Here is a 25,458-nt window from a genome sequence, read left to right as displayed (position 1 = left end):
GAGGTCTGTTTAACGTCTCCTTGAGGTCTGTTTAACGTCTCTTTGAGGTCTGTTTAACGTCTCCTTGAGGTCTGTTTAACGTCTCCTTGAGGTCTTTTTAAGGTCTCTTTGGGGTCTGTTTGAGGTCTCTTTGAGGTCGGTTTTAGATCTCTTTGAGGTCTATTTGGGGTCTCTTTGAGGTCTGTTTGAAGTCTGTTTGAGGTCTATATAATGTATCTATGAGGTCTGTTTAAGGTCTCTTCGAGGTCTGTTTGAAGTCTCTTTGAGGTCTGTTTGAGGTATTTTTAAGGTCTCTTTGAGGTCTATTTGTGGTCTCTTTAATGTTTCTATGAAGTCTGTTTGAGGTCTGTTTGACGTCTGTTTAAGGTCTCTTTGAGGTCTCTTTAATTTCTCTATAAAGTCTGTTTGAGGTCTCTTTAATGTCTCTTTGAGGTCTCCTTGGGGTCTGTTTGAGGTCTGTTTGAGGTCTCCTTGAGGTATGTTTGAGGTCTCTTTGAGGTCTCTTTGAGGTCTCTTTGAGGTCTCTTTGAGGTCTCTTTGAGGTCTCTTTGAGGTCGGTTTATTGTCTCTTTGAGGTCTGTTTAACGTCTCTTTGAGGTCTGTTTAACGTCTCTTTGAGGTCTGTTTAACGTCTCCTTGAGGTCTGTTTAACGTCTCCTTGAGGTCTGTTTAACGTCTCTTTGAGGTCTGTTTAACGTCTTTTTGAGGTCTGTTTAACGTCTCCTTGAGGTCTCTTTAACGTCTCATTGAGGTCTGTTTAACGTCTCTTTGAGGTCTGTTTAACGTCTCTTTAAGGTCTGTTTAACGTCTCTTTGAGGTCCGTTTAACGTCTCTTTGAGGTCTGTTTAACGTCTCCTTGAGGTCTGTTTAACGTCTCTTTGAGGTCTGTTTAATGTCTCTTTGATGTCTGTTTGAAGTCTCTGTTTAACGTCTCTTTGAGGTCTGTTTAACGTCTCCTTGAGGTCTGTTTAACGTCTCCTTGAGGTCTGTTTAACGTCTCTTTGAGGTCTGTTTAACGTCTTTTTGAGGTCTGTTTAACGTCTCCTTGAGGTCTCTTTAACGTCTCATTGAGGTCTGTTTAACGTCTCTTTGAGGTCTGTTTAACGTCTCTTTAAGGTCTGTTTAACGTCTCTTTGAGGTCCGTTTAACGTCTCTTTGAGGTCTGTTTAACGTCTCCTTGAGGTCTGTTTAACGTCTCTTTGAGGTCTGTTTAATGTCTCTTTGATGTCTGTTTAACGTCTCTTTGAGGTCTGTTTAACGTCTCTTTGAGGTCTGTTTAACGTCTCTTTGATGTCTGTTTAACGTCTCATTGAGGTCTGTTTAACGTCTCCTTGAGGTCTGTTTAATGTCTCTTTGATGTCTGTTTAACGTCTCATTGAGGTCTGTTTAACGTCTCTTTGAGGTCTGTTTAACGTCTCTTTAAGGTCTGTTTAACGTCTCTTTGAGGTCCGTTTAACGTCTCTTTGAGGTCTGTTTAACGTCTCCTTGAGGTCTGTTTAACGTCTCTTTGAGGTCTGTTTAATGTCTCTTTGATGTCTGTTTAACGTCTCTTTGAGGTCTGTTTAACGTCTCTTTGAGGTCTGTTTAACGTCTCTTTGAGGTCTGTTTAATGTCTCTTTGAGGTCTGTTTAATGTCTCTTTGAGGTCTGTTTAATGTCTCTTTGAGGTCTGTTTAACGTCTCTTTGAGGTCTGTTTAACGTCTCTTTGAGGTCCGTTTAACGTCTCTTTGAGGTCTGTTTAATGTCTCTTTGAGGTCTGTTTAATGTCTCTTTAAGGTCTGTTTAACGTCTCTTTGAGGTCTGTTTAACGTCTCTTTAAGGTCTGTTTGCTCTCCTGTTGGTTTGTTTATTTTGACATGACAGGCTGTTGAGAAACAGTCTGAACACCTTGTAGGACTGATGCTATTCAAAACATGAACTCAACAGAGTTCTTATACTTATTTGTGTTTGTTTGTGTGTATTCAAGCGGCCCCCGCTCAACAGACATGTTTTATGTGATCTGCTGAGCGTCCTGCAGTATATCTCTGTGGCAGCATGTCAGGAAGCCAATGTGAGACAGCGAGAGATAGAGCAAGACAGCGAGAGACGGGGAGAGAGGGATTCCCACCCTCCCACACATCCGTCTGTCTCAGTGTATCACAGTGCTCAATATTGGCAGTGATTATTACAGAAAAGCTATATTTATATGCACAAGTGCTCAAAAGCAATCAAACTGAATAATTGTATAAACAATATCCTGTTGCCAGTCCAAGAAGTCTAGAATATCTACTGTATGCTGTAGAGAAAAAAGCATCGTTTTTCTCAATGTGAATGCCCAGTATTTAAAGATGAAATTTGTAATTTCTGTGCCACTTTATTTATCAAACGTATTTGCAAAATTCCCAAACACAGTTATGGCCCTTTCCTCTCTGTCCCCATTTACTGTACCAGTGCTCAGACACATAGATGGTCCCTCCCTAAACTCACGCCATTAGTTAAGCCAGAGGTTGACAAGTTGGCTGTTCAAAAATTTTCAATGTGTAAGAATGTCACAGAAACACAGTCTGCATTTTTATATGCACAGCAGCATGATGGTTATAGAGAGAAAGCTGCATGCACGTATGCATTCACTGTGTTTGAGACATACCCTCAAAGCTTGTATGCATTATACACATCCCATTTCACACTGTCTAAACTCAAGTTCACTTATCATGCTCTCATCATCCGGCTTCACGGATATGAAGGACACTCTGTGAACATGCCAAATGACTGAAATAAAAAGTGCCCCCAAAGCATTCTGTTTGGCTGAACAAACAATCTGACAGTTTTTATATTACTGTTTACTGAGACCAGGGCTGTGTCACGGTCTGGTGGGGTTTTGATCAGCAGGCACAACGAAGATGATGAAATTTAAAAAGTTATTTATTAACAAACTAAAATAAATCAGAATACAGACACAGGCAGAAGATTAAATGAACCAAACTTCACTCACACGACGAGAACCTTCAAATGAACAGAGAACAGAGGAACTTCTGTACACAACGATAATGAAGTGCTGACAGGTGTGCTAGTTAATGAATGTCCATGACAAGACAACAGATTAGTGGCGTGAAACTAGAACAAAAGAAGCAAGTAGGCTACTGAAGAGAAACAAACTAAGAGTCCATGAAAATGAAACTAAAGAGCATAATCGTGACAGGCTGTCACCGAGATCTTAAGACAGTTTTTTCAGAGATATTTTTAAAGGGAGTAGAATCATTTTCTGCATACAATTGCATAAAAATCATGGTTTCACTTTATTTTGATGGTCCCTTTAACACATTCTGTTGATTATAAGTACCCTAAGTAACGTTGCACTTGCATGTCTACTAACTCTCAGTATAGTGTTAATAAAGTATTAATAGACTGGCAGGGTAAGAATAAGTTGACATGTAGTTGCAAAGTTACTTATAGTCAACAGAATGTTAGAAGAGGATCATCAAAATAAAGTGTTACCAAAATAATTTACAGCACATTTAACCATGAACATAGCTTGACATTTAGACCATGATACTGGGTATTCAGGTTTCTAAGTTTCACATTCATGCACCCTGATAAACATAAATAAATAACGGCTTGTCTCGCACTTGTGCATCAGTCACACTTACACCAGATGAATGCACCATCCAGCTTGTCCTGAAATTACTTTTTGGACCAGATAGCAGTAAATTGGATATTCCTTTAATACATTTTCTGCCACAGATTTCCCCCCAAACTGAAAAAAAAATACAGGGCATAACATTTTCTGTGACTGTATAAGGATGTGAACATCTTAAGAGGAAAGCACTATTTCATTTATAATTGGTCATTTGTTGCCAAATATTTGGCCAAGACCACCTAGTTCCACATTGTATAACTTTATACTGCAATAAGGGATAGCCTCCCAAAAGTGTCTTTAAAGAGACAATACAAGGAAAATGCAGTTTGAAAAGCCCAAGAAACATACCACAGCATTTTGTTGGATGAAAACATCCTACCTGAAGAGTTGAGCCTTATCTTTCAACCTGCAAAAGACCTACAGTATAATCTTTTCTGGTGACACTGTCACTGGAAGTATATTCAGGCTGTTGTTGATAGGCTTAAAACGTGAAGAGATCAGAAAATGTTGGATTTTTTTTTTATTATTGTTTATTTATTTATACATATTAACCATTTAAAGTGTATTTAATTACTCACATTACTTATTTTGGAGTTGTTTTTTGTTAAATAAAATCTTTCAAACACCATCTGCAGTATTATAGCGAATTATTCACAAACTGAATTATGCAAAGCTAAAATCTGTGCTGGATTCAATTTGACAGCATAATTCCCAATCTTGTAAGTTGGTTGTGAGTACGAGGTTGAGGACGATGCAGCGGAGTACTTCATAATTTGACACTCTTAACTTGGACTGCACACCACTGCCATCCAGACCCCTGAACCATTTCTTTAACATGCTGAAATACTGGAATCATTTGATGAATATCTGCTGCCAGCACAAATAGAAAATGTACTCAAACATCTCTTTTAAATGAAATACTATTTGCTGCCGTTTTGAAAAGTGAAAAAAGTGAAAGTGACATGTGAAGGCCAAGTATGGTAACCCATACTCGTATTTGTCCACTGCATTTAAAGTTAGTGCACACACTACTATAGACATTAAACTTATCTGTCCAACATTTGCATATTATTCTGCCTAGACATTCACTCACGGTAAATGTGTTCACATGTGCTATTAATGTAAAGTAGACTGACAAGCACAAACAGAAATATGCTTGAACACATAATGCATAAATAATGATGTCCTTGTTGAGCACATAGTGCAAATATTCACAGTGAAGGGTGAAACAATTATATAATGGATATAATAACTGGTTGACCTTTTGGCTGCATAACATCCACCTAGCATTTTATGTACAGTACTTGCACAGAAGACCTACAAAAGTATTTTTGCACCATTCCTTAAAAAAAAACGTGTTTAGGCGCAGAAGTATTCTTGGACTGAATGAATCAGTCGTGCCGAAGCATCTCAGTCACGTTGAGTCAGGACTCTGATTGCGCCACTCCAGAATTGTTTTGATGTTTTTCTGTTAAAGCATTTTTATTGTGGTTGATTTATTCCTGTGTTTTGGGTCACAGTCTTGTTGTATCACCCAAATGCTGCTGAGTTTCAATTGACATAACATTCTTGCAATGTGTCCTGATCAACTTGAAAATGAATTTTTCTGTCAATGATAGCAAGCTGAGGCAACAAAGCAGCCCCAAATCATGACGCTCTTCCACTACACTGCCTTTTTCTCCACACTTAGCATTTCGTGTTTTATTTCCAGACACATAAGTCCAGAAAACATTTTGCCAGTAGCAGTCGCTCTTTTTCACACTCAGGATGTGCAGATTAATTTTTTTCCTCCTTGATGTTCTCCCTTGAACATCATTGTTGTTCAGTGGTTTGCGTGTCATAGATATGTCAGCACATTCCACAGACATTCGGTCTTTAACTCACATGCGTCATCCGAAATTGCATACTATATAGTACTGTAGGTACTACATTTGGCCGACAGTTATGTACTGAATTTTTTTATATTGTTGTCTGAGGTCAACTTATGACGTTCGCTTGGGTATTACATTCAAAAACATCAAAATGAATAAGTAATAGGCTATTTTCTTCCCTGGTTTTGAGCCTAGCTCCTGAAACGCTGGGTTTTTATGGGCGTGCCGCATTGAAGACTTGGAAGTAAACGCCCACTGCTATGATTGGATAACAGTTTTGCATATTATAATGAATTTCATGTAATGCGTGAATCGGTGGGCGGGGCTAAACAGGCGGTTTTGAAGTAGGCGTCGATCTTCTTCTGCGGAGGCGGGGTTTGATACCCTGTGACGTCATAGATCCCCACTCTGAAAAACCTGTCATTCGCTGTGCCAATAAAAGTTTTTAATGGACTAGCAAGGAAGTTTTCAGTTCGGAAACTTATAAGATATTCTTATAGTATAATGATGACCTCTTATATGTCAAAAGCTCAAGAAAATTTGATTTCTCAGTTCATCACCCCTTTAAAAAAGTATGTTCTGTATAGTATGAATGTGTGTAGCATGAATTAAATTAGAAAATTCCGCCATGGTGTCATTGTCATGTGACCTACAGCGTCAGTTGCGTTGCTTCACTTCCATTCACAAATCCTCTCCTGTGGCCTTATGGGATAGTAAAGTGTCCAGTGGTTGCGAATCTCACCGGAAGTAGTGGGTCATCCAGGTCATTTTCGCTACTGTTTTATGAATACTATCTCAGAGCAGTTCTTGTGAATGGCAAACTCAAAATGTCCTGAGTTTTTTAAAAATATAAATATAGTGGAGAGTGGCTCTGACAAACTCCAATCTCGGCTCATTGCTTAAGGGTAGTTTCATTCTGACTCTAATTAGCTTTTTGACAAGTCATTAGCCTATAGAATGACATATTTGTTCCTGTTTTAACTGTACTGTACTGTACTGTACTGCATGACAGAATAATTAAACACAGTATCCAGTAACAAGTCATTCTGAATTCATGATGCCTGAATAATATTTCTCTCGTCAGTGCTTCTGTTCTCCCCAGAGGATTATGGCTTCTCATTTTACTATATTGAAGCTAAAACTAAACAAAGCTAAGGAAAGAAAGCCCAGTCTGTCATCTTTTTCTGTTTATGATATGATGAATAATTTCTGTTCACCTCACAATGCCTGCCACATCCGTTCTTTATATTTATTGTAATCTGAAATATATTGAAGCACCCTTATCTAGTTTGAATGAGAAGGCAACAAACCTTTAAAGGCTGAGAAATACATAATATTATGAATATTATTATTGCCCAGTGTGTGTGTGTTTATATATAGATATCCTGGAATAAAAGGTTAAACAAAGGCATATGTTAAACCTAAGACATGTCCCACTGTCACAGTCAGCATATTTGCAGAGATACTGTACATAATAATCTCTTCAGAAGTGAGTTTGTGGCTTACATCCTTTGACTATTATCTAAATCCAGACAAATTATGGGCGAGACTGTCAGTATGTAGAAATATTTTCAAAATGTTGTCCTCAAAGACAAACACCAAAATAAGCTCAGACTGCTAAACATTTTCTAAATTGTCATATATGTTTTATTTAATTTTGTTTGAATTAAGGGCCATTCACACACGATGCTCTCTTGCGTTTTGCCTGCAGAACCAGTAACCAAAACAATTTCAAATTTCCAAAACCAGTTTAAATAAAAGTGAATAACTGAGCAAATAAAGGCACATATGTGTATGTTTTCTCTGTGCTCTTGTTTGTTATAATTTGCAGCGAGTCTAAAACTTGTATGCTGTTCTATGGACAATGTTTTGGATATTTTACACGTGCATTTATGCATTAGGCAGACATTTTTATCCAAAGCAACTAGCAATGAATCTAAGGTACACCTTTAATCAATCAGTGTATGCATTCCCTGAATATCCTCCTTATTTTTCAGATTTCTATATTAGCCACTGTGAAGTAAACTGCCTGCTACAAACCAGTGGTTATGACCACAAATTAAAAGAATATGATAACAATATCAAGTAGCATAATGGACTGTCTGTGCAGCTAAAATACTGTAACTGGCAGTGGCTGACACTGAAAGCCAAGTTAAACATGCATGTGTCCACTCTTATGTTAAAAATAAAGTAAATAAGGCTTGGATACTTTATCTTCTACTGTTGGTCCTTCCTCTGTGACGACCATTGAAACCCACTCGACCATGCTAAACCACTCACCGAACACTTTATGTTGAACACACTTTATGTTGAAATGTGTACGGGAGGGTTCCTCAAATCCAAGCCTTAAACCCTGATCAAACTCACCTGCAGGTCATAGTATAGTAAAGCTTTATAGTAAAGCTGAAGGCAGTGCACGGTCTCATCCTCTCTTCTTCTGTCTAGGTTCACAGAGTTCCTGGAGCCTTTTGAAAGAGTTATCCAACCTGAAGAACTGTGGCTGTACAAGAACCCTCTGGTGGAATCAGACCACATCCCGAAGAGAGTCATGATTGTAAGTGCACATCAGTCAGCACAAATATTACGGCAAATTTAATCATGCTTTCCAGTAAGGCTGGATTGCTTTCACTCGTATGAACACATTTGAAGATGCATGATTGTTCATTAAGTTTCCAGACTGCTTTCATATTACTGCTGAAGAGGAGCTTCAGAGACACACTATACACATTTCCATTATTTCACACTGATTTCATAAGAGTTTGATGGGTTCAATGTGATAATTGCACTCACATATTATTACAAAAAGCAATAATCATATTCATAAAAACATCCAATGCAGTCATTACACAAGTCTTGCTATTATCTCCAGGAGTCTGCCTATCTTCCTTATTGGTCTTATTCAATAACCACTTGTGTTGGTGCATTTTAATGGTGTGTTAAAAGTCGTTATTAAATTATTTTCATTATCATTTGTTATACACTACTCATAAAACAACAGGAACTGTTTATACAATGTCACACCAACAGATGTTTCCACCACACATTATTATAGAATAGAGTCATGTGCAACTATCATATACAGATACGCACAGGAGACCCCAAAATACATATTTAACAAAACAATAAATAAATGAAAAATTAAATTCAACAATAATCAACATTTTTAACTGAATATTTTAATTGAATATTTTCTTGGTTTAGAAAAGGGCATTTTGTAGAAAACTAGTGCCTTTAGTTAAACTATATTGTAAGATATGTCTGTATATAAACTATATCTGTAATATCAGTACTGTAGATAACTTACAGTAAAAAGATTGCTCAATAATAATAGTACAGAATAGTAGGTTTCACTTTATTTGGATGGTCCCTTTAACACATTCTGTTGTCTATAAGTAACATTGCCCCTTCATGTCTTCTAACTATCATTAGTGTTAGTAGAGCATTAGTAGACTGGTAGGGTTAGGGTTAGAATAAGTTGGCATGTAGTTGCAAAGTTACTTATAGTCAGTAGAAAGTCTGTTGGAGGAGCATCACAATAAAGAGTTTGCAGATATTAAGCAGACAGTCTACTAATACTCTAATGAGAGTTAGCTGACATGTAGTTGCACAGTTACTTATAGTTAACAGAATGTTCAAAAGGGACCATCAAAATAAAGTGTTACCGAATAGTAAATAGTAAAGAAGTCCAATAGTAATACAAAAAGGCAGTAACACGTACAGATTGTTCCCCCGTCAATTTTTAAAAAAAGATTGGGAAATATTTGTATATATACTATATATATATATATATATATATATATATATATATATATAAAATGCTCCAAAAATTCATATTCTTCCTTCAGATGAGAAGTGGGGAAATTTTCAGACTAAAGATATTTAAACTCGTATATTACCCATATTCAAATATGTTTAATTTTTCAAGTACTTATTGTAAAGGGCCACGAATATATGGATTTAACAGGCATGATCTCACCCTTCTGTGGATTTTCTTTAAATCCAGAAATTTGAACAAAAACATCTCTCAGTTTGAGCAGGTTTGTGTGGGAGGTGGTTGGAGGTGTAAACTGTATGAGCTTTTATAACCTCGAGATATAAAGACATTCATGAAGTGGCAGGAAAAAAAAACTTTGATTTCATCTAGCCCATTATATGCTTTTGGATAGAAAAACAGCTTCCTTTTCTTTTCTTTTTTTTTTTGCCATAATCATGTCGGCTTTGTGAAATAGGATGCAGCAAAGGGATATTGTGTTCATTTTTCTTTACAGGCAATTTCATTCCTCACCCCGTTGGCTGTGATATTCGTGGTGAAGATTATACAGAGGACAGACAAGACAGAAATTAAAGAGGCTTGTTTAGGTGAGTACCCAAACCATGCCGAAGATATAGTCAACAAAGTCAATGACTAATGTACATCATTCAAATCTGTACAAAATTAATGTTTCTACCATTATTACTCAGGCAAACATGAAAAGTGACTTTTATACTGCATGAGTGATTGTCTTTTCTTCCCTATTGTGACATATATCCGAGTGAAACCTCTTCTGGAACAAGAACAAATATAGGGTGAGACTTGATTTTGTCCGTGGGGAATTGATTGGATGGTTTGATGGTTGTGGTTTGCAATTGGTGGATCTCATGTGAGTGACAGGTCTAGTGCCAGTAAGCATGACATCAGAGAAGAGATGTCACTGAAAGAAGGAGAGGAAATTATTTTGATTAAACATTTCAAGGGCACATGAATTTAAGAAAAAAAATTATGATGTACTGATAAATCTATCCATTAATAAATAATTACAATAATTACAAATTTGGGTCAAATATGGACAAACCCAGCCGTTGGGTAACATTTTTAAATAAAAAATTTTAACCCAACGGTTGGATTCGTCCATATTTTACCCAAATTTGGGTTAAACAACCCAGCATTTTTTAGAGTAATTTATTTTTTATTTTTTATATCAAATCAATATTTCATGTACACATAAATATTTATTTGGTGAGGTGCCATTACTCTGTTGTCCGTTACTAACGTTAATCATTTTTACTTAAGTGGCAAGCCTCTGCTTTACATATTGGTCCTGATAACTCTGTTAGGTTGGGGTCACTATTGTGACAAAAGATTGGCTGTACATTCTTCCTTACTTAATGAATATTCATAGTGAACCAACTCTGTTTCCCCAGCCTGTCATCGGTAATTCCTCATTTTGTTGAGAATGAATATTAGATTAATTTGCTCTTTTTAAAATAAGGGAAAGGACTTTTATGGAAGGAATTTCCTAACATTGTACAATAATCACACTACTTACATGATAATAGTCATATCATGAGAAGATTTGGCTTCATACGATAAAAAAACCCCCAACTTGATGTACTGTACTATGAAACTGTGAGACTCAAAGCTTTCCCCCTGCAAAAATGGTTCTTAAACATGATGCCCACAATGCCTATTGGACAATCATAAACTCGATCTGCCCAGTCACAGTCAAATAATTAGTTTATTGCATGTTCCACATGTAATCACTGTGTTTTTTTATAAAGGCCTATTTACATTGATTTCATACACTCTGCCCTATAATTCAGGAAACACACCATGCTTTTTTTATCACGCCACAAATTCTCAAAGAATCTAAAATGGTTACACGTGCTCTCCCTTGTTGCCTTATTTGCTTGTTCAAGTTGTTCCTCCAAACCATGTTTCTGTGTTTCTTTGTTTAATCAACCATTTGTCTCCACGGTAATCCCACATTCTGCAGAGACTACAAAAATCAACGACTTACATTACACATTTAACATTTAATACAGTTTGCCTTAAGCCTCAACGAGCAGCCTGGGAATGCAATGTTTTGTTTTTTATTTGTTTTGTGCAGGGCCAACCCACTCCTTTCTACTCTACAGAATTTGATCCTTCGCGCCCCAAAAAATGCACTCTTCTACCATTACCTACTTCAATCAGAGGATTCTGGTAAAGGGTTTGTTCCCGCGAATGTGAAAAGTCAGTCACTATTACAAAAAAATACCAAAAGAGCACCATTAAAGCATATCATGAAAGCCTCTCCTTCACTGTAGCTCTTAAATTTCATTCAATCTTACTGAAATATCAGCTTCAACACACGACGAACCAGGTTTGACGTGATGCCACTGACTCCACATGTCTTGTGACTGACTGTGGCAGTTTGAAATAATACCAAATGTACTTTTTGAATGTTATTTGAGAGCAATATTTTAAATGAATAATACTTAAATCTATGTTTGCTTCTCACACAAAGCTATTGTACGACTTCAGAAGACTTATGCAGCACAATAGTCATGTGGATTATTTTGATTTAAGTGAAGTCTGTAAAACCTAAAATGTTGCTAACATTATTTACGGTAAATTTCTGGCAACCACAGCTGCCGTTTTTTTACCGTAAATTTAACATATAGTTTTTTTTTACAGTGTATTATAATAATCTCTCTTGCCTTCACACATGTGATTATGGATATTACAGATACTTTATGGAATAGTCCAAACTGGATTGAGAATGTTGAATGTCGAATGAGTGAACGAAGTCAAAGCCATTAAAAGAAAGCTGTACAAATCCAATTAAAAAGTCTTCAGAAGAAGAAAAAATTAAATGACCATGTGCTTTTCTAAGATGACTGGTTAAAATTGCACAATTACAAAAGAGCCAGGAGGACTTGAAACTGATTTCATTACAGGGCTCCAGACTAACTTTTTTCACTAGGAGCACAGTGGCCCCCAACTGAACATTTTAGGGGCACAACCAGAAAATTTAGGGGCACACACCGTAAATCAAGATGCTAACCAAATATTCACATTTCTACAAATTTCCACTGTATTAAATACTTTGATAAGATGTAGAAATTACAATGTGCTGTTTCAAATTCAGTGTCACATTTTATTGTGCACTTTTGAAGATGCAACAACAAGGTAAACCGACACCACCATCGCCGTCATGACAGAAGAAATATAAAAAAAATATACCATTAGGGTTGTGCCGATAGACAGACATCGCGATGTTTAGCCGAACGCACATAGCAGGTTGTGATATTTGTTTCCGTCTCCTTCCCACAGATGTGTAGGCAGTAGAGTGCGGATCGGGCCGAATTTTTCTGTCCGAGACCGGCCCGCGTCCGACAGAGCAGTAACCGAACCCGACCCGAGCCCGACAAGCATAAATATATTTATGTCCGAACCCGACCCGAGACCGGCAGTTAAAATCCCATTTTTTTCTCATACTAAAGACAATTGTATGTTTGTTTGTGTGGAAAGCGCGCTTTTATTAAGCAACTGTAGGAAGGCAATCGAAAATGTCAATAGGATGAGCGCATCAGCACGCATGGAGCAACAAGCGCTCTTAACACAGGCGCGCGGACATTATGCACGTGTCTCATTGTCACGGCTACATAAACAAATGTCCGCACACAGGAAGACAGATGTTATGGTAATATTTTTATTTTACATGTATTTTAATCACAAAAACGATCGTTTGCATCAAGTGAAAGCATTAGGCACATTGGCTACCTACATAATAAACTGTTTTAAATTTAAAATGTTCAATGCCTTATCGCGCTGATGTGACCGAGCCCGACCCGAACCCGAACATCATTTCTAAATATCTGTCCGAACCCGGCCCGTCCCGTCGGGTCCCGTCGGGCTCGGGTCGGGTATCCATCCTCTAGTACGCAGTACGCTCGATTATCTCTAGGACCCTCCCCCTCCACACATTAGCCATTTACAGTGGCCATTCCCTATTCTCCTCGCACTCATTGGCCTGCCACACATTCTGGATTCATTGACTCGCCCCTTCCACGTTTAATGTGTAAAAATTTTTTTACTGGTCGCACATGTGCGACTGGATGTAAAATTCAGTCGCACACTCTCAAATTTTGGTCGGAAAATGCAACTATTTGGTCTCAGTCTGGAACCCTGCATTACGTAAAGACAAACAGGTCCACAATGTGATCCTTCAGGTGTGAAGTGTTCAAAAAGACGCCATTACCCAGTATGGGTGACAGAGGTAATGACAATAAACATTTAGTCTCAGGTGGCTTTCACAACTTTCTAATCTTGACGTTGGTCCCCTCAAGCTTAAGCATTGAAAAAAAGGTTCAGAACAGTCCAACTAACTGTTAATGTTAACTAAAAGTAGCAAATCAGTGACAGTAAAAAGTAACATAAATTCTAGGTCAGTCAGTTCACTTAATAACTGCAGTGTGTGTACAGTAATTATAGGCACAGTTTCTGTTTGTTCATACACTCGAGCGTTGACAGCTATTCAGCTTGCACCAATTAGTAAATTCCTAAAAGAAACCCAATGTTATTTTGAGGAAACCTCAGATATTTTTTTTTGACACCTCAGAAAGGTACTGTGGTTGTCCAATAGGTGTTTATGAAGGTGTTACTTTAAACTTGTCTAGCTGTTTTTTGATTACTTGAATGGAAATTATTCAACATTGCTGCCCTAAGAGTTCATAAAGACCCTATACAATCATAATTAGAGTTTGCAAGTCATTAGAGGCTAACATCTTTATGCTAATATTCAAGTTGACAATACACTTTTACCAAATGTACATTAGTGCCATATCATAATGCAAAGCCTACAAGTTAATAAATAACAAGGTAATAAATAAAAACAGTTATTATAATAACATTATTGTAATGCTGGCTTTTAATGCTTCTAAGGTTTTGGAAATAAATAATCAAGTCAGCATTAAGAATCATAAAACGATCAATGTTATCAAAAGGCTTATTGGTCTTGGTAAGACCTGGTTATGTCAGTGCATATAATGTAATACAATACGCATTTTATGCTTTGATTCGAGTCTGAACTGCACAGTGCTTTAACATAACCTTCATCCCTTCAAAAAAAAATGTTCTTCAAGCAGATGAACAGACTTTTTAATGGGTAGAGATACAGACAGCAGGAGTAAAATTGGGATGGTAAAGTAGCACAGGAAGCTATAAATAGTCAAACTGTCCAAGAGAGTTACTCCTTCTTGTTCCATTACCAGAGGCCAACCACTGAGGGAAGGACCCGGTTGAAATCGAAGTTGGCAAGAACCAAATTCAGTGTAGCCTCTTTTTACATTGTGCAGGACCCACGGAGACACATTTGGCAGATGTTTGGCAGATGTTTTACTAAAGGAACCAGTATCTCGAGACTGACCTCTGGTGCTATATGCAAGGGGTCAACTCGGCACCCTGAAGTGAATAACGGGCAAGGAACAACCGAACTGGCTCCTGGTAACTTCCTTGGAGGGTGTGAGTGTCCCAGTGCCACAACGAACCCGGGCAGACACTGAGACTTGAACTCGCTAGAAAACCGCTGAGCCCCGAAGCACCAAGGGTGGCGAGGTTGGCAGAACGGTCCCCTGAGGGCACAGAGGGGAAACGGGCATTGTATAATGAGGTGTGGACCGTTCCCCCCATAAGCGTCAGGACCTCTTTGCCGAAGCCTTAGCGTGAATGACAGTTCTAAGATCTGTCTTCCCTCTAGAAGACTTTGGCTGAGAGTGTGTGTGTGTGTGTGTGTGTGTGTGTGTGTGTGTGTGTGTGTGTGTGTGTGTGTGTGTGTGTGTGTGTGTGTGTGTGTGTGTGTGTGTGTGTGTGTGTGTGTGTGTGTGTGTGTGTGTGTGTGTGTGTGCCTGCAAAAGCGACATGGTATGTAGACACGCACTGGCCTGACCTGGTGCGATGTAAGCCTTACCCACCAAAGCCGAAGTTGTTCTACGTGGCTCGGTGGGTTGAGGGACGATGCCGTATTAGAAGACAGATAGTTCTTGAGCGTCTGTTCCACTTTAGGCAGCGAAAAGACTGGTCCTGTCTCAAACCCCTCCACTAGATCCATTTGCGATTCCCACGATCTGAGCTGCCGCTGTGCCTCGGCGACATCTGGACCCGAACCGTGAGGACGGCAAGCTTAGGCACTCTCCAAGAGCCGCTCACAATGAACACAGTCCGCCCCCTCGAGCTGACCGTGCATGCTCCGCTCCCAAACATAAAACGCATTTAAACTGTTGTTTGTTCACCTTCACCATAACTCCTTTCTAAATGATGATATAGTGCTTAAACAGACTACAATTAAAAGTCAAGGACAGTTCAAAACAAAGCGCTTGCTGAAAGCACAGAAGCTGACATTGTTTGGTCCACACGCTCTTTATAGCTTCCTGGTCATGACGTCACCCCACCTGTGACGTCCCGCTATACCAGTGGACTGATTTCACATGTGCTTCAGGACGCAATCATGCAGGGACGACCCCACAGCGTCTCTACTATGATGAGTTCCCTCAAAAGGGAAGTTGAAACATTTGTCAAAAATTATTTTCCTTTTTGCCATTTCCACTCTCTGTCAAAAATACAGTTTCAGGGAGCATTTCCTCTTTCAGAATTGAAAGTAAATGTCCACTGAGTTCCTTGATGAAACCCTGATATAATGTAATGTTTAATGCACTTCATGTTGTTGATAACAAAAATAATGTATATATTTTTTTCTCTTTGTAACTTTATATCAATATGGTACAATATTATTATATTCAAATCAATGTGATAAATGTATGGAAGCTTGTCTTTGCCACTAGATTAAAACAAATTTAATTGGGAATTTTTATTTCACAATTCAGATTTTTTTTGCAATTGCTCACAATTCTGAGAAAAGAAGATTTGCTTGGTATCGCAATTGCTAGTTATAAAGTCCAATTCTGAAGGGATTATTTTTTATAACACAATTGCAACCTTATGCCACGCAATTCTGACTTTATAACTTGCAATTGTGAGTTTATATCATGCAATTCTGAGAAAAAAGTCAGAATTGTGAGATGAAAGTTCACAATTACCTTTTTTATTTTTTATTCAGTGGCAGTAACATGCTTTCATATTAAAAAGTTATGTCAAAAGTAATCAGATTATGTAATCTAAAATGTGTAATGTAATAGATTGTTACAAATTATAATTCTCGCCATGTAATTTTAAATAAGTACAATTTGTGAGTAATCCACCCTGGTTGGAGTGGTTAATCCACAGGATAATTATCTTTGTCAACTCACTCTCCATTATTATCAGACATCTGAAAAGTGTACCTGAAAAGGTTTTACAGTTAACAAGGAATTTCAGTTGAAACCTACGACAAATAAATCCTGCTCTGTAGTCAACAATGTTCTTTTTTTTGTATATGCACTGTGTACTGTGCTAGACTAACTGGGACTTGTCACAACACTTACATATTGTTACTATTTTGTTGGTTTAACTGCTTCTATTGTTCTTATTTGTAAGTAGCTTTGGACAAAAGCATCTGCTAAATGGTTAAATGTAAATATAAATCGAGTATTTAACAGGCATCAATCATGAAGACAACGGATGCTGTTTAGGACATAATATAGTGGATTGTTTAAGGCTGATATCAGATTAGAAAGGTCACTTAACTGTGAATGCTGTCTAACAGAGTCATTATTAATCTGCTTGTCTCTTGTTTTCTCTATTTTGCAGCGGTATCTCTCGCACTAGCTTTGAACGGCGTCTTCACAAATACCATCAAGTTGATAGTTGGCAGGTAATGTAAAAACATGATTTCTGTATCATTTCCATAATAATTAAATGTTAGACCACTTTAAAGGAATGTTCCGGGATGATTAAAAACTGGAATCACTGAAAGGATTTTAGACTCATCTTTAAGTATTCTTTACAAAATAAAATAAAAATCACAGCTACAGTAAGGCACTTACAATGGAAGTAAAGAAGGCCAGGTGATATAAATACACACTGGAGGGGGGAACAAAGACAGACACAAGCTGAACGCAAGCTAATGTTGATTAGATTGGCACAGTTAGGAAACAATGGTGGACTTCTCATGTTTTGTAGTGCTGTGTCAGTAGCTGATGCTATATGGAACACCCTTCAGGTATTACGATTGTCTAGAATCACAGCAATTTACTGGCTGATGGTTCTTGCACCACCCATCGAGACACGTCACCTGTACTGTATCTCAAAAGGACATACTCGCGACATTACTCCTCAGATTTCTTTTCTTCAGGAAGTGGTTGATCTGACCTGTGCAGTGAGGCGTTATCTTCCTATTCTCACTTTAGAGAATAATTTTCAGACAACCTTCTTTGAGAGTTTCATTACAAAGGATGACACATATTGATGTGTGTGTGTGAAGTACTTGCTCAAGCAGCACTTAACTGCCCATCTGACTGTCAACTCACCTTCTTTCTGAGGAAATTATGTGACTTCTGCTCAATGTAGCTTGCTGGATTCTACAAACTATACAACATGGTTAAACCAATTTCGACATGGTTTGTCTCGCTTCAACAGAGTGCTTTCCACGACTGTTGTCCAGTACTAAAGGAAAACTCCAGTACTCAGAAAGGAAATACCTTCTCTTTTGGAGAAAGGAACCACAGAGGAAGTGCCTCCTTCCCAGGTAGAGTCTGGCTTTTACAGCGGATATTTTCCTAATTCTGCTGGGCCAGCTCCAAATGAAATTGTTTCAGTGGTGGATCAACGATTCACTTGGGTAACCCCAAGTTGGCATTCTCACCACAGAGTTATTCGAGTTAATTGCAAGGGATTTTGTACTCTTTTACTTTGAACACGACCCTGGTTTTTGACGCAAGATGTCTGGCTAGATGCGGTCTGTGATCGCAAGACGATCAAGACGGATACCTCTTTGGTGGGCTGGGACATGCTCTATCAAGGCCGTCCGGCCCACTGAGTAGGCATAGAACAAGTTTCTGTCTGTCAGGGGGGTTCTGTTCCAGATCGGCTGAAGCTGGGAGTAGACTTGGGGCGTGTGTCCACCAAAGCATTTTTTCCTAAGGCCAGAATATATTTTCAATAGTTTTCAATGCCTGGCAGGACAAATACCACAGTGATCAATTGGCACATCTTGATTGCAAATGGAACAAAATCATCCAAAAGCAGAGCAAGTACTTTACAAGTCTTAATTTTTATAATCAGAAGTGAACTATCTGCAAAATCAGATACTAGTACAGGCCAATTCACACCGCACTGACCAACAGGGAAACAAGCTCCAACAGACGCCAACAGACTCCATCAGGCGTAACACACTGATCTGATAAAACCCGACAAAACTATTTAAGGCACAGTTTGAGGACCATAAGTGGAGCTTACACCCTCAAGTAGTAAGTGTGAGTAAGTAAGCAGAGGTTTGATAAGGCAAAGATGTATCTGTTTGACCTTTTGGTTCTGGCCTCTGTACGGAGCACTCTGATTGGTTCTGGCCTTTCTTCTGAGATAACTGAAACCATTTTGAATTGAATCTATGAAGCGTCTTTATTCTTATAAGTCACGGCTCTTTGTGTTGTGGTGCAGGGAGTTGGAGTTGGACCCAGTCCACTGCTTTATTGGTTCAGTGAAAACATTCTTTGGTTTCCCACTTTATGTGTGGAGACGACTAAGGCCTACACATATTCCTTCATGGGATTTGCCCGTGGTCCTTCAGGGTTTGACAGACTCTCAGTTATAACTGTTGGAGTCAGCCTCATGGAGTGTTCTTGAAACAAGAAATGCTATTTCTGCAGCTAATGAGGCTCATTAATTGATTTTGCCACTGGGCATTCATGCAAACTCTACTAGTTCAGATAAGACCACTTTGGTAAGTTACTTGGGTTTATTAAACACAATTTATCTTTGGTGGTATGGTTCCTTATGGGGGTTCTTGCTCCATAATTAATGACATACAGAGCCTTAGCATTAACCCCCCATAGAACTATCAGCTTGAGTGATATACAGATTTTAAAGTAAAACAGTTTTAACATGTAGACGTAGCAGTAAATCCCTGGACATCTATACTGTAGCTTGGCTATGAGGATGACTGTTTCTCGGCGATGATGTCCGTGACAGCTAGGACTTGAAAGCCTTGGTAATCTGAAACAAAGAGACGACAGCCAGAAGGTGTACAGAAATATGCATTATACTTATAGTGGTGAGGGCGGGAGGGTTGCGAGCAGTTTGAGCATGCTTTCCAAGCAGTAGTGCCACGTATCCTCCCGGTCTAATAGGAGAATGGTAGTTGTTGGAGTGATTTGACAGCTGACCACGTCAGCTGATTGCAGCCTATGCCTACGTGGCCTGTCTGAACTAACGCTGTGCCCGATGAGTGTAACTTCTTCCAAAGTATTGTTTAGGGGGGCTTCCTTGGAGGATAATATCAGTTTCTGCTTCAGCTATTTTGTAGTGGTATACTGTGTCCATAATGTCAGCTACTGATGCAACACAAGTGAACCTCTGTCCTTGTTTTTGCTTCCTTTGTTGGAGATCTGAGGGGTGATGGCACGAGCATGTCTTTTTGAGGCATAGGTGACATCAATAGGTGCATTTACATGGTGCATTGAATTCCAATTTCAATTGGTTTAAAATAGATTGACCAAACGTCCCATTTTTCCCGGAAATGTCCGCGACGCGCACATACACATTGAGTGGAGCAGCATTGCACACAAAATGCCAAAGTGTAAGTGCAGCTTCGCAGTTGAACTGCAAAAAAAATTCCCACATACCGTCCCGATCGGGACAAGTGGGAGGCGGAGTGCACCGTGTGCAAAGCTGACACATATGTTTCAGTGTCTAATAAAGTTGTTGGAGATCCCAAAGCTCACATGGACACCGACAAACATAAAAAAGCTGTGCGAGGTGAGAGTTCTTCTGCAAAGTTGACTGAGTTCTTTGTTAGACCTGGGAAAACAGAGGGTGCTGTAAATGCAGTGGAAGGTGCGATGGCAATTCATACAGTGAAACACCACAACAGCTACAGGTCCATGGATTGCACCAGTACCTTGCTAAAAAAGTAATTTCCAGACTCGCCATCGTCAATGGGGTTATAGCGTCCCACTCTGTTGAAGTCGCTCATGAAGCACTCAAAGAAATCCAGTACTGTGGTGTTTCTACAGACGGGAGTAACCACGGAGCAGTGAAAATATTCCCAATCATAATCCAATATTTTGACTGGAAGAAGGGTGGTGTGCAAACAAAATTGATTGAGGTTAAAGACACACCTAATGAGACAGCAGAAACCATCGCAAAATATCTCACTGAAACACTGGCAAAAAACAATTTGTCTGAAAAATGTATTGCATTTACTGGCAACAATTGCAACACACAGTTTGGAGGAATCTGACGTGATGAAGCAGGAAAGAATGTGTTTGCAAATTTGAAGAGGTTGCTGCAGAACAAGACTGATGATCGGTGTGGGTTGCCCAGCACACATATTGAATAATTGTGCTCATTATGGGGCAGACACAATAGATGTTGACATTGAGAATATCATGCTCAAAATCTACCAGTACTTCCACATTTACACCGTGCGCACTGAGAGCCTGAAGGAGTACTGTGATTTTGTTGAGATTGATTACAGAAGGATCCTCACTCACAGCAAGACAAGGTGGCTGTCATTGTTCCCAAGCATTGAGAGGATGATACTGATGTTTCCAGCTTTAAATGCATATTTTCTGTCTCAGCAAAAGCCAAACATAGTACTCCAGATTTTTTTTGAAAATGACTTCGCTGAGATCTACCTCTGGCAAATGCACTCACTCATGTCTGTGTTCCACACCCACATTCAAGAAATGGAACAGGAGAACATGTCCATTATGGAGGTGAGGAAAATATTGAACAATATCCACACCATTCTTCTTCAACGCAAGAGCAACAACTTCATGTCCCTTAAAGCTAAGGGACTACTGGCACAAAAGCGCAAAGATGGACATGGTAAGGGCTCTGACCAGTTCTGTGCTGAATTGCAAGGCCTGTACAGTGCATGTCTGGAGTATCTGGAGAAGTGGATGACTCCCATGGAAGAGTTCTCAACATTCATGTGGATGGATCTGAGTGAGCCACCAAACTGGAATGATGTGGAGGCCTGCATCAAGTATTTTGGAGAGAAGGGGGTGGAAGTTGATGATGTCAAGTGTTTTGACCAGGTTGCCAATCTTAAGAAATGATCAGAAATGCGCAACAGTGATGAGGAGTTCAGTGGCCTGCTAGTGGACCAAATATTTTGAGAAGGCAAAAAACATTGCATGTTACTCACAGCTACTGAAGATTGCACAGTTTGTCTTTGCACTTCCCTCTCACAATGTCACACTGATGCAGAGCCAGTGGACCAAGGAGAGGAACCAGCTGTCTGTTGAGTCACTGAAGGGGATTCTATTAGTGCAATACAATTTCAAAGACGCTTCTTGCAAAGACTTTTGTGCTTATTTGTTGAGCAACCGAAAACTTCTGGGAAAGATCAGCTCTACAGCAAAATATGGATGGTAAGACAAGCAGGATGAAGAAAAAAAAGCAGGATGAAGAAGAAAAGCAGGATGAAGAAAAAAAAGCAGGATGAAGAAGACAAGCAGGATGAAAAGCAGGATGAAGAAGAAAAGCAGGATGAAGAAGAAAAGCAGGATGAAGAAGACAACTAAAGATTAAAAGTATAGATAATTTTTGCTTGTTAAGTTAGTATCTTTGTGAGACTGTTTTATCTTTGAGTATTTATCTTAGGGTAATAGGAGATATTTTGTTGAAGCTAAATTTTCTAACACAGGAGATGTCCTATGTAGAACATTTTTTCATATTATTATTATTTTTTTGAAAAGAGAGCTATTATTTTGTTACAGGTTGTTAAAGATTTTATTTTATTTTATTACAGTAGTTATTTTTGCACCCTTGAGGCATAATAAAGCATGTTAATTAACCTCTGAGAAGCCTGTCTGAATTTGTGTCTAGAGGCCGGGCCGAGTGTCCTCTTTTTTGGAAATATAAATATGGTCACCCATCCAAACTGAATGAAAATGCTCCATGTAAACACCTCAATCGGAATAAAAACCGATTGAAATTTAATCTAAAATTCTCTGTCCACTCATCTTCTGTGAAGTGGTGCAGAACAGCGTTGTCCCACAAGTGCTTGCTTCGGACTCTCATCTGCGTTTTTACTCCTTGATTAATATAAACATCATTTCATAAAGCTTTGTGCGCTCGTCGTCTCCTAATTATGACCCAAAATAGATAAATATTTGGTCTGCTTTTTAAAACAAAGAAAAGGAGGATGGATAGTATAAGACAACAGCTGCTCTGTATATTCGCGCATTGTGCATGTCAAAAGATTAAATCCGATTTGAAGCTTGTGATCACTTTATTTAGCGTTAATGTAAACACTATGTTCGGATTCATCAATTGGAAAGTGTCCATGAAAACATGGATAATGACATTAATATGTGGTGTATCAGCTTAAAGGGTAACTAAACCCTAAAACAACTTTTTTTAGTTAATGATCTGTAAGACTGGGGCTTTAGTAATGCTGTTCATTGATTCAAGTAATGTTTTTGACATTTGGGTATAAAGTGTTTTATTTCTACAATATATGGTGTAAAAACGTCTGAGTGCTGCCCTCTTCAGGTTGAACGGTGGCTACTGCAGTTGAATTTTCCTATTGGCAGTTGTGGTACCCTGTGATGTAAGAGGGTACCAGCTAACCCCGCCCTTGCCTACAGAGAGACACGTCTCAGGTGTACGCCCCCCCTCCACTGGGCTCTGCCCACTTTTCCAGCATTTTTCAAATATTGCCAGTGGGTGGAGTCAGGCTCTGACCAGGGGTTTAGTTACCCTTTAAAATTGAAAGGCTGCTCACGACAGAGACAATGGGTGGAGCTTGACGTAAAGCTCCCCCTGTCTGGACCTTATCGGTGAATTAAGAAGTTCCAGCCACACCCTAGCCCTAACCTTACCCCTGTCCCTCAAACTAAATTAGGTTAAGCTCCATCCCTTAGATCCAAAGAGGTGGACCCATTTGATTCATTGGACTCTGCAGTAAGTTCCACAAGCAATACATTGGTGTGATACTATACAGGCTTCAGTTAACCATCACACCTGGAGGGTGTTCCCCATAGCACCAGCTACTGATGCAGCATCTAGTTCCCTTCTCAGGGAAGCAAAGTCACACTGAGATGTTCTATGCTGATGGATGGTGGAAGCTCTCCTAGCGTCTTAGGCTATAGGCAGGGAAACACTCTGGCTGGATGGCCAGTAGGCCTAGAACAGAATATCGTAAACAAATACAAAAAATACAAAACATGGATAATTGCAAAATTTTGTACATATAAGTGGTGTTTATTATGTAGTTCAGAGGCTTGGAAACATTAGTTCCACCTAAATAAATACAGTGATTTAATAACTAGATAACAGATCATCCATCACTATGATTATTGTGCTAGATAGACCCATTTCCTTGCCTGTGATTTTCAAGCAATCCTGAAGAACTTGATTAGCTGGTTCTGGTGAGTTTGGAGCTAAACTCTGTAGAACAGTGTGTCCCCATGAGCAGGGTTGAAGACCTCTGTTGTATAAAGATTTATTAGGACAGGGGTGCAAAAATCAATTCCTGGAGGGCATAATTTCGAGATTCTTACTTGTAAAAAGCATTCACATTCTTAACTTGTAATTACAGCTTGTAAACTGGTGTTTTTCTGAGAGTAACTTGTACCACATGACCGCTGTACCACCTGGTATGTGTGTTGAACTCTGCAGGGCTGTGGCCCTCTGGGAACTGAGTTTTGCACCCCTTTATTATGATATGTGTGCTTTTATTTGTAATCATGCTCTTACCATTGGCTGAGATCTCTGATGTTCATCTTGATCTCAGGCCAAGGCCAGACTACTTCCACCGCTGTTTCCCTGATGGCCAAATGAATCCCAAGATGCTGTGTACTGGAGAGCCAGACCTAGTGTCTGAGGGTCGGAAGAGTTTTCCCAGCAGCCATTCGTCCTGTAAGTGCCAATGCGTAAGCTTAACACATTGTTTGATCTGCTTTAGTTGTACAAGATATTTTAGTTGGCTAAACTTTCAAACGTGTATAGGGGAGAGCATTGTCAGTTGTAACAGGCAGCATCTGCTCCAATCAGAACCAAGCTACAGTGATGCAAACAGACATTTTCCACATTCTCATTCTTGATATGGTAGCAGAGATATTGTGCATCCCTAATGTATATTTCAATCATGACAATTCTCTGAATCATTTTAATGAATATGATAATGTATTTGGTCTTGGCGGACTAGAGTATTGACATGCTACAAAGATATGGTGCTGCTGCATGAATAGGCACACACAAATTCCTCAACAAGACAAAAAAACAAAGGAGATGATACAAATACAAGCCGATATGCAATCATGCTGCTATATGTAAAACATACTTCTGTATTGATAGAAATATATAAATCCTCTCAACAGACACATCAGAAAGACAACAGGACACTACAGCAGATCTATCGCCAAGATGCATTGCTTAAAATCTAGAGGCTATCTGGGCTATCAAAGCACAAAGATATTTAACTAGTGACTTGCAAGTAGCAGTGTGTACCTGGGTGCCATAACCTTAGGTATGTTAACTATTGGCCTAAACCAGTTAAAGTATGTGTGCCTGAGCCAATAAGGCTTAAACTTACCTAGTTAGAACGTGCACTATGTGTTAGTGAAATAAATTAACAAATTGTCTTGTAAAATGACTCATTTTCATATAAAACATGGTGTCATGCAAGCTATGTTTTCTGTATCCTCTTCGGATCGCCCGAAACCCCCAAGCAATATCATTTATGGGACCTCGGTATTTATAAAACCCTGCGTACGGCCCTGATATGCAAGAACACTAGTCATTCTATATGTTCTACTCTAGGGACCGATGGCGAGGCCGAATGCCTGATGGTCCTTGCTGGAGATGAGGAGTGGAACATTTAAAAATAAACACTTTTTATCATAACATGAAGATAACCTGTAGCCCATCTGAATTATATAACAATCAGACTATCCATCTCATAGTGAAAACCATGTTGCCTAGCAAAATTTAAATAACAATAGAAGTGAAATCTTATTGTATTTTTGAAATCTGGGTACAGTCTTACGTTTTAAAATCACGTACGGTGGAAGTTTGGTCCCGTCCACGAGACATGTAAACATGACAGTCACGCAGCTCTTGGA

General features: G+C 39.0%; 1 protein-coding gene across 1 annotated transcript in view; it reads left to right on the top strand.

Moving 5' to 3' along the window:
- Positions 1 to 25,458, top strand: part of plpp4 (phospholipid phosphatase 4) — a 106,975-nt gene that overhangs the window by 60,184 nt on the left and 21,333 nt on the right. The window contains exons 2-5 of the mRNA XM_079634728.1: positions 7,933 to 8,041; positions 9,756 to 9,846; positions 16,973 to 17,036; positions 24,129 to 24,253. Of these exons, the coding sequence (XP_079490854.1) occupies positions 7,933 to 8,041; positions 9,756 to 9,846; positions 16,973 to 17,036; positions 24,129 to 24,253 (389 nt within the window). The remainder of the gene's footprint in view (positions 1 to 7,932; positions 8,042 to 9,755; positions 9,847 to 16,972; positions 17,037 to 24,128; positions 24,254 to 25,458) is intronic.

This window comes from Phoxinus phoxinus (assembly GCF_949152265.1).
Source record: "Phoxinus phoxinus genome assembly, chromosome: 14".
Taxonomy (NCBI): domain Eukaryota; kingdom Metazoa; phylum Chordata; class Actinopteri; order Cypriniformes; family Leuciscidae; genus Phoxinus; species Phoxinus phoxinus.
The sequence above is the reverse complement of the archived record's forward strand: the minus strand, read 5'-3'. Positions and strand labels throughout refer to the sequence as shown.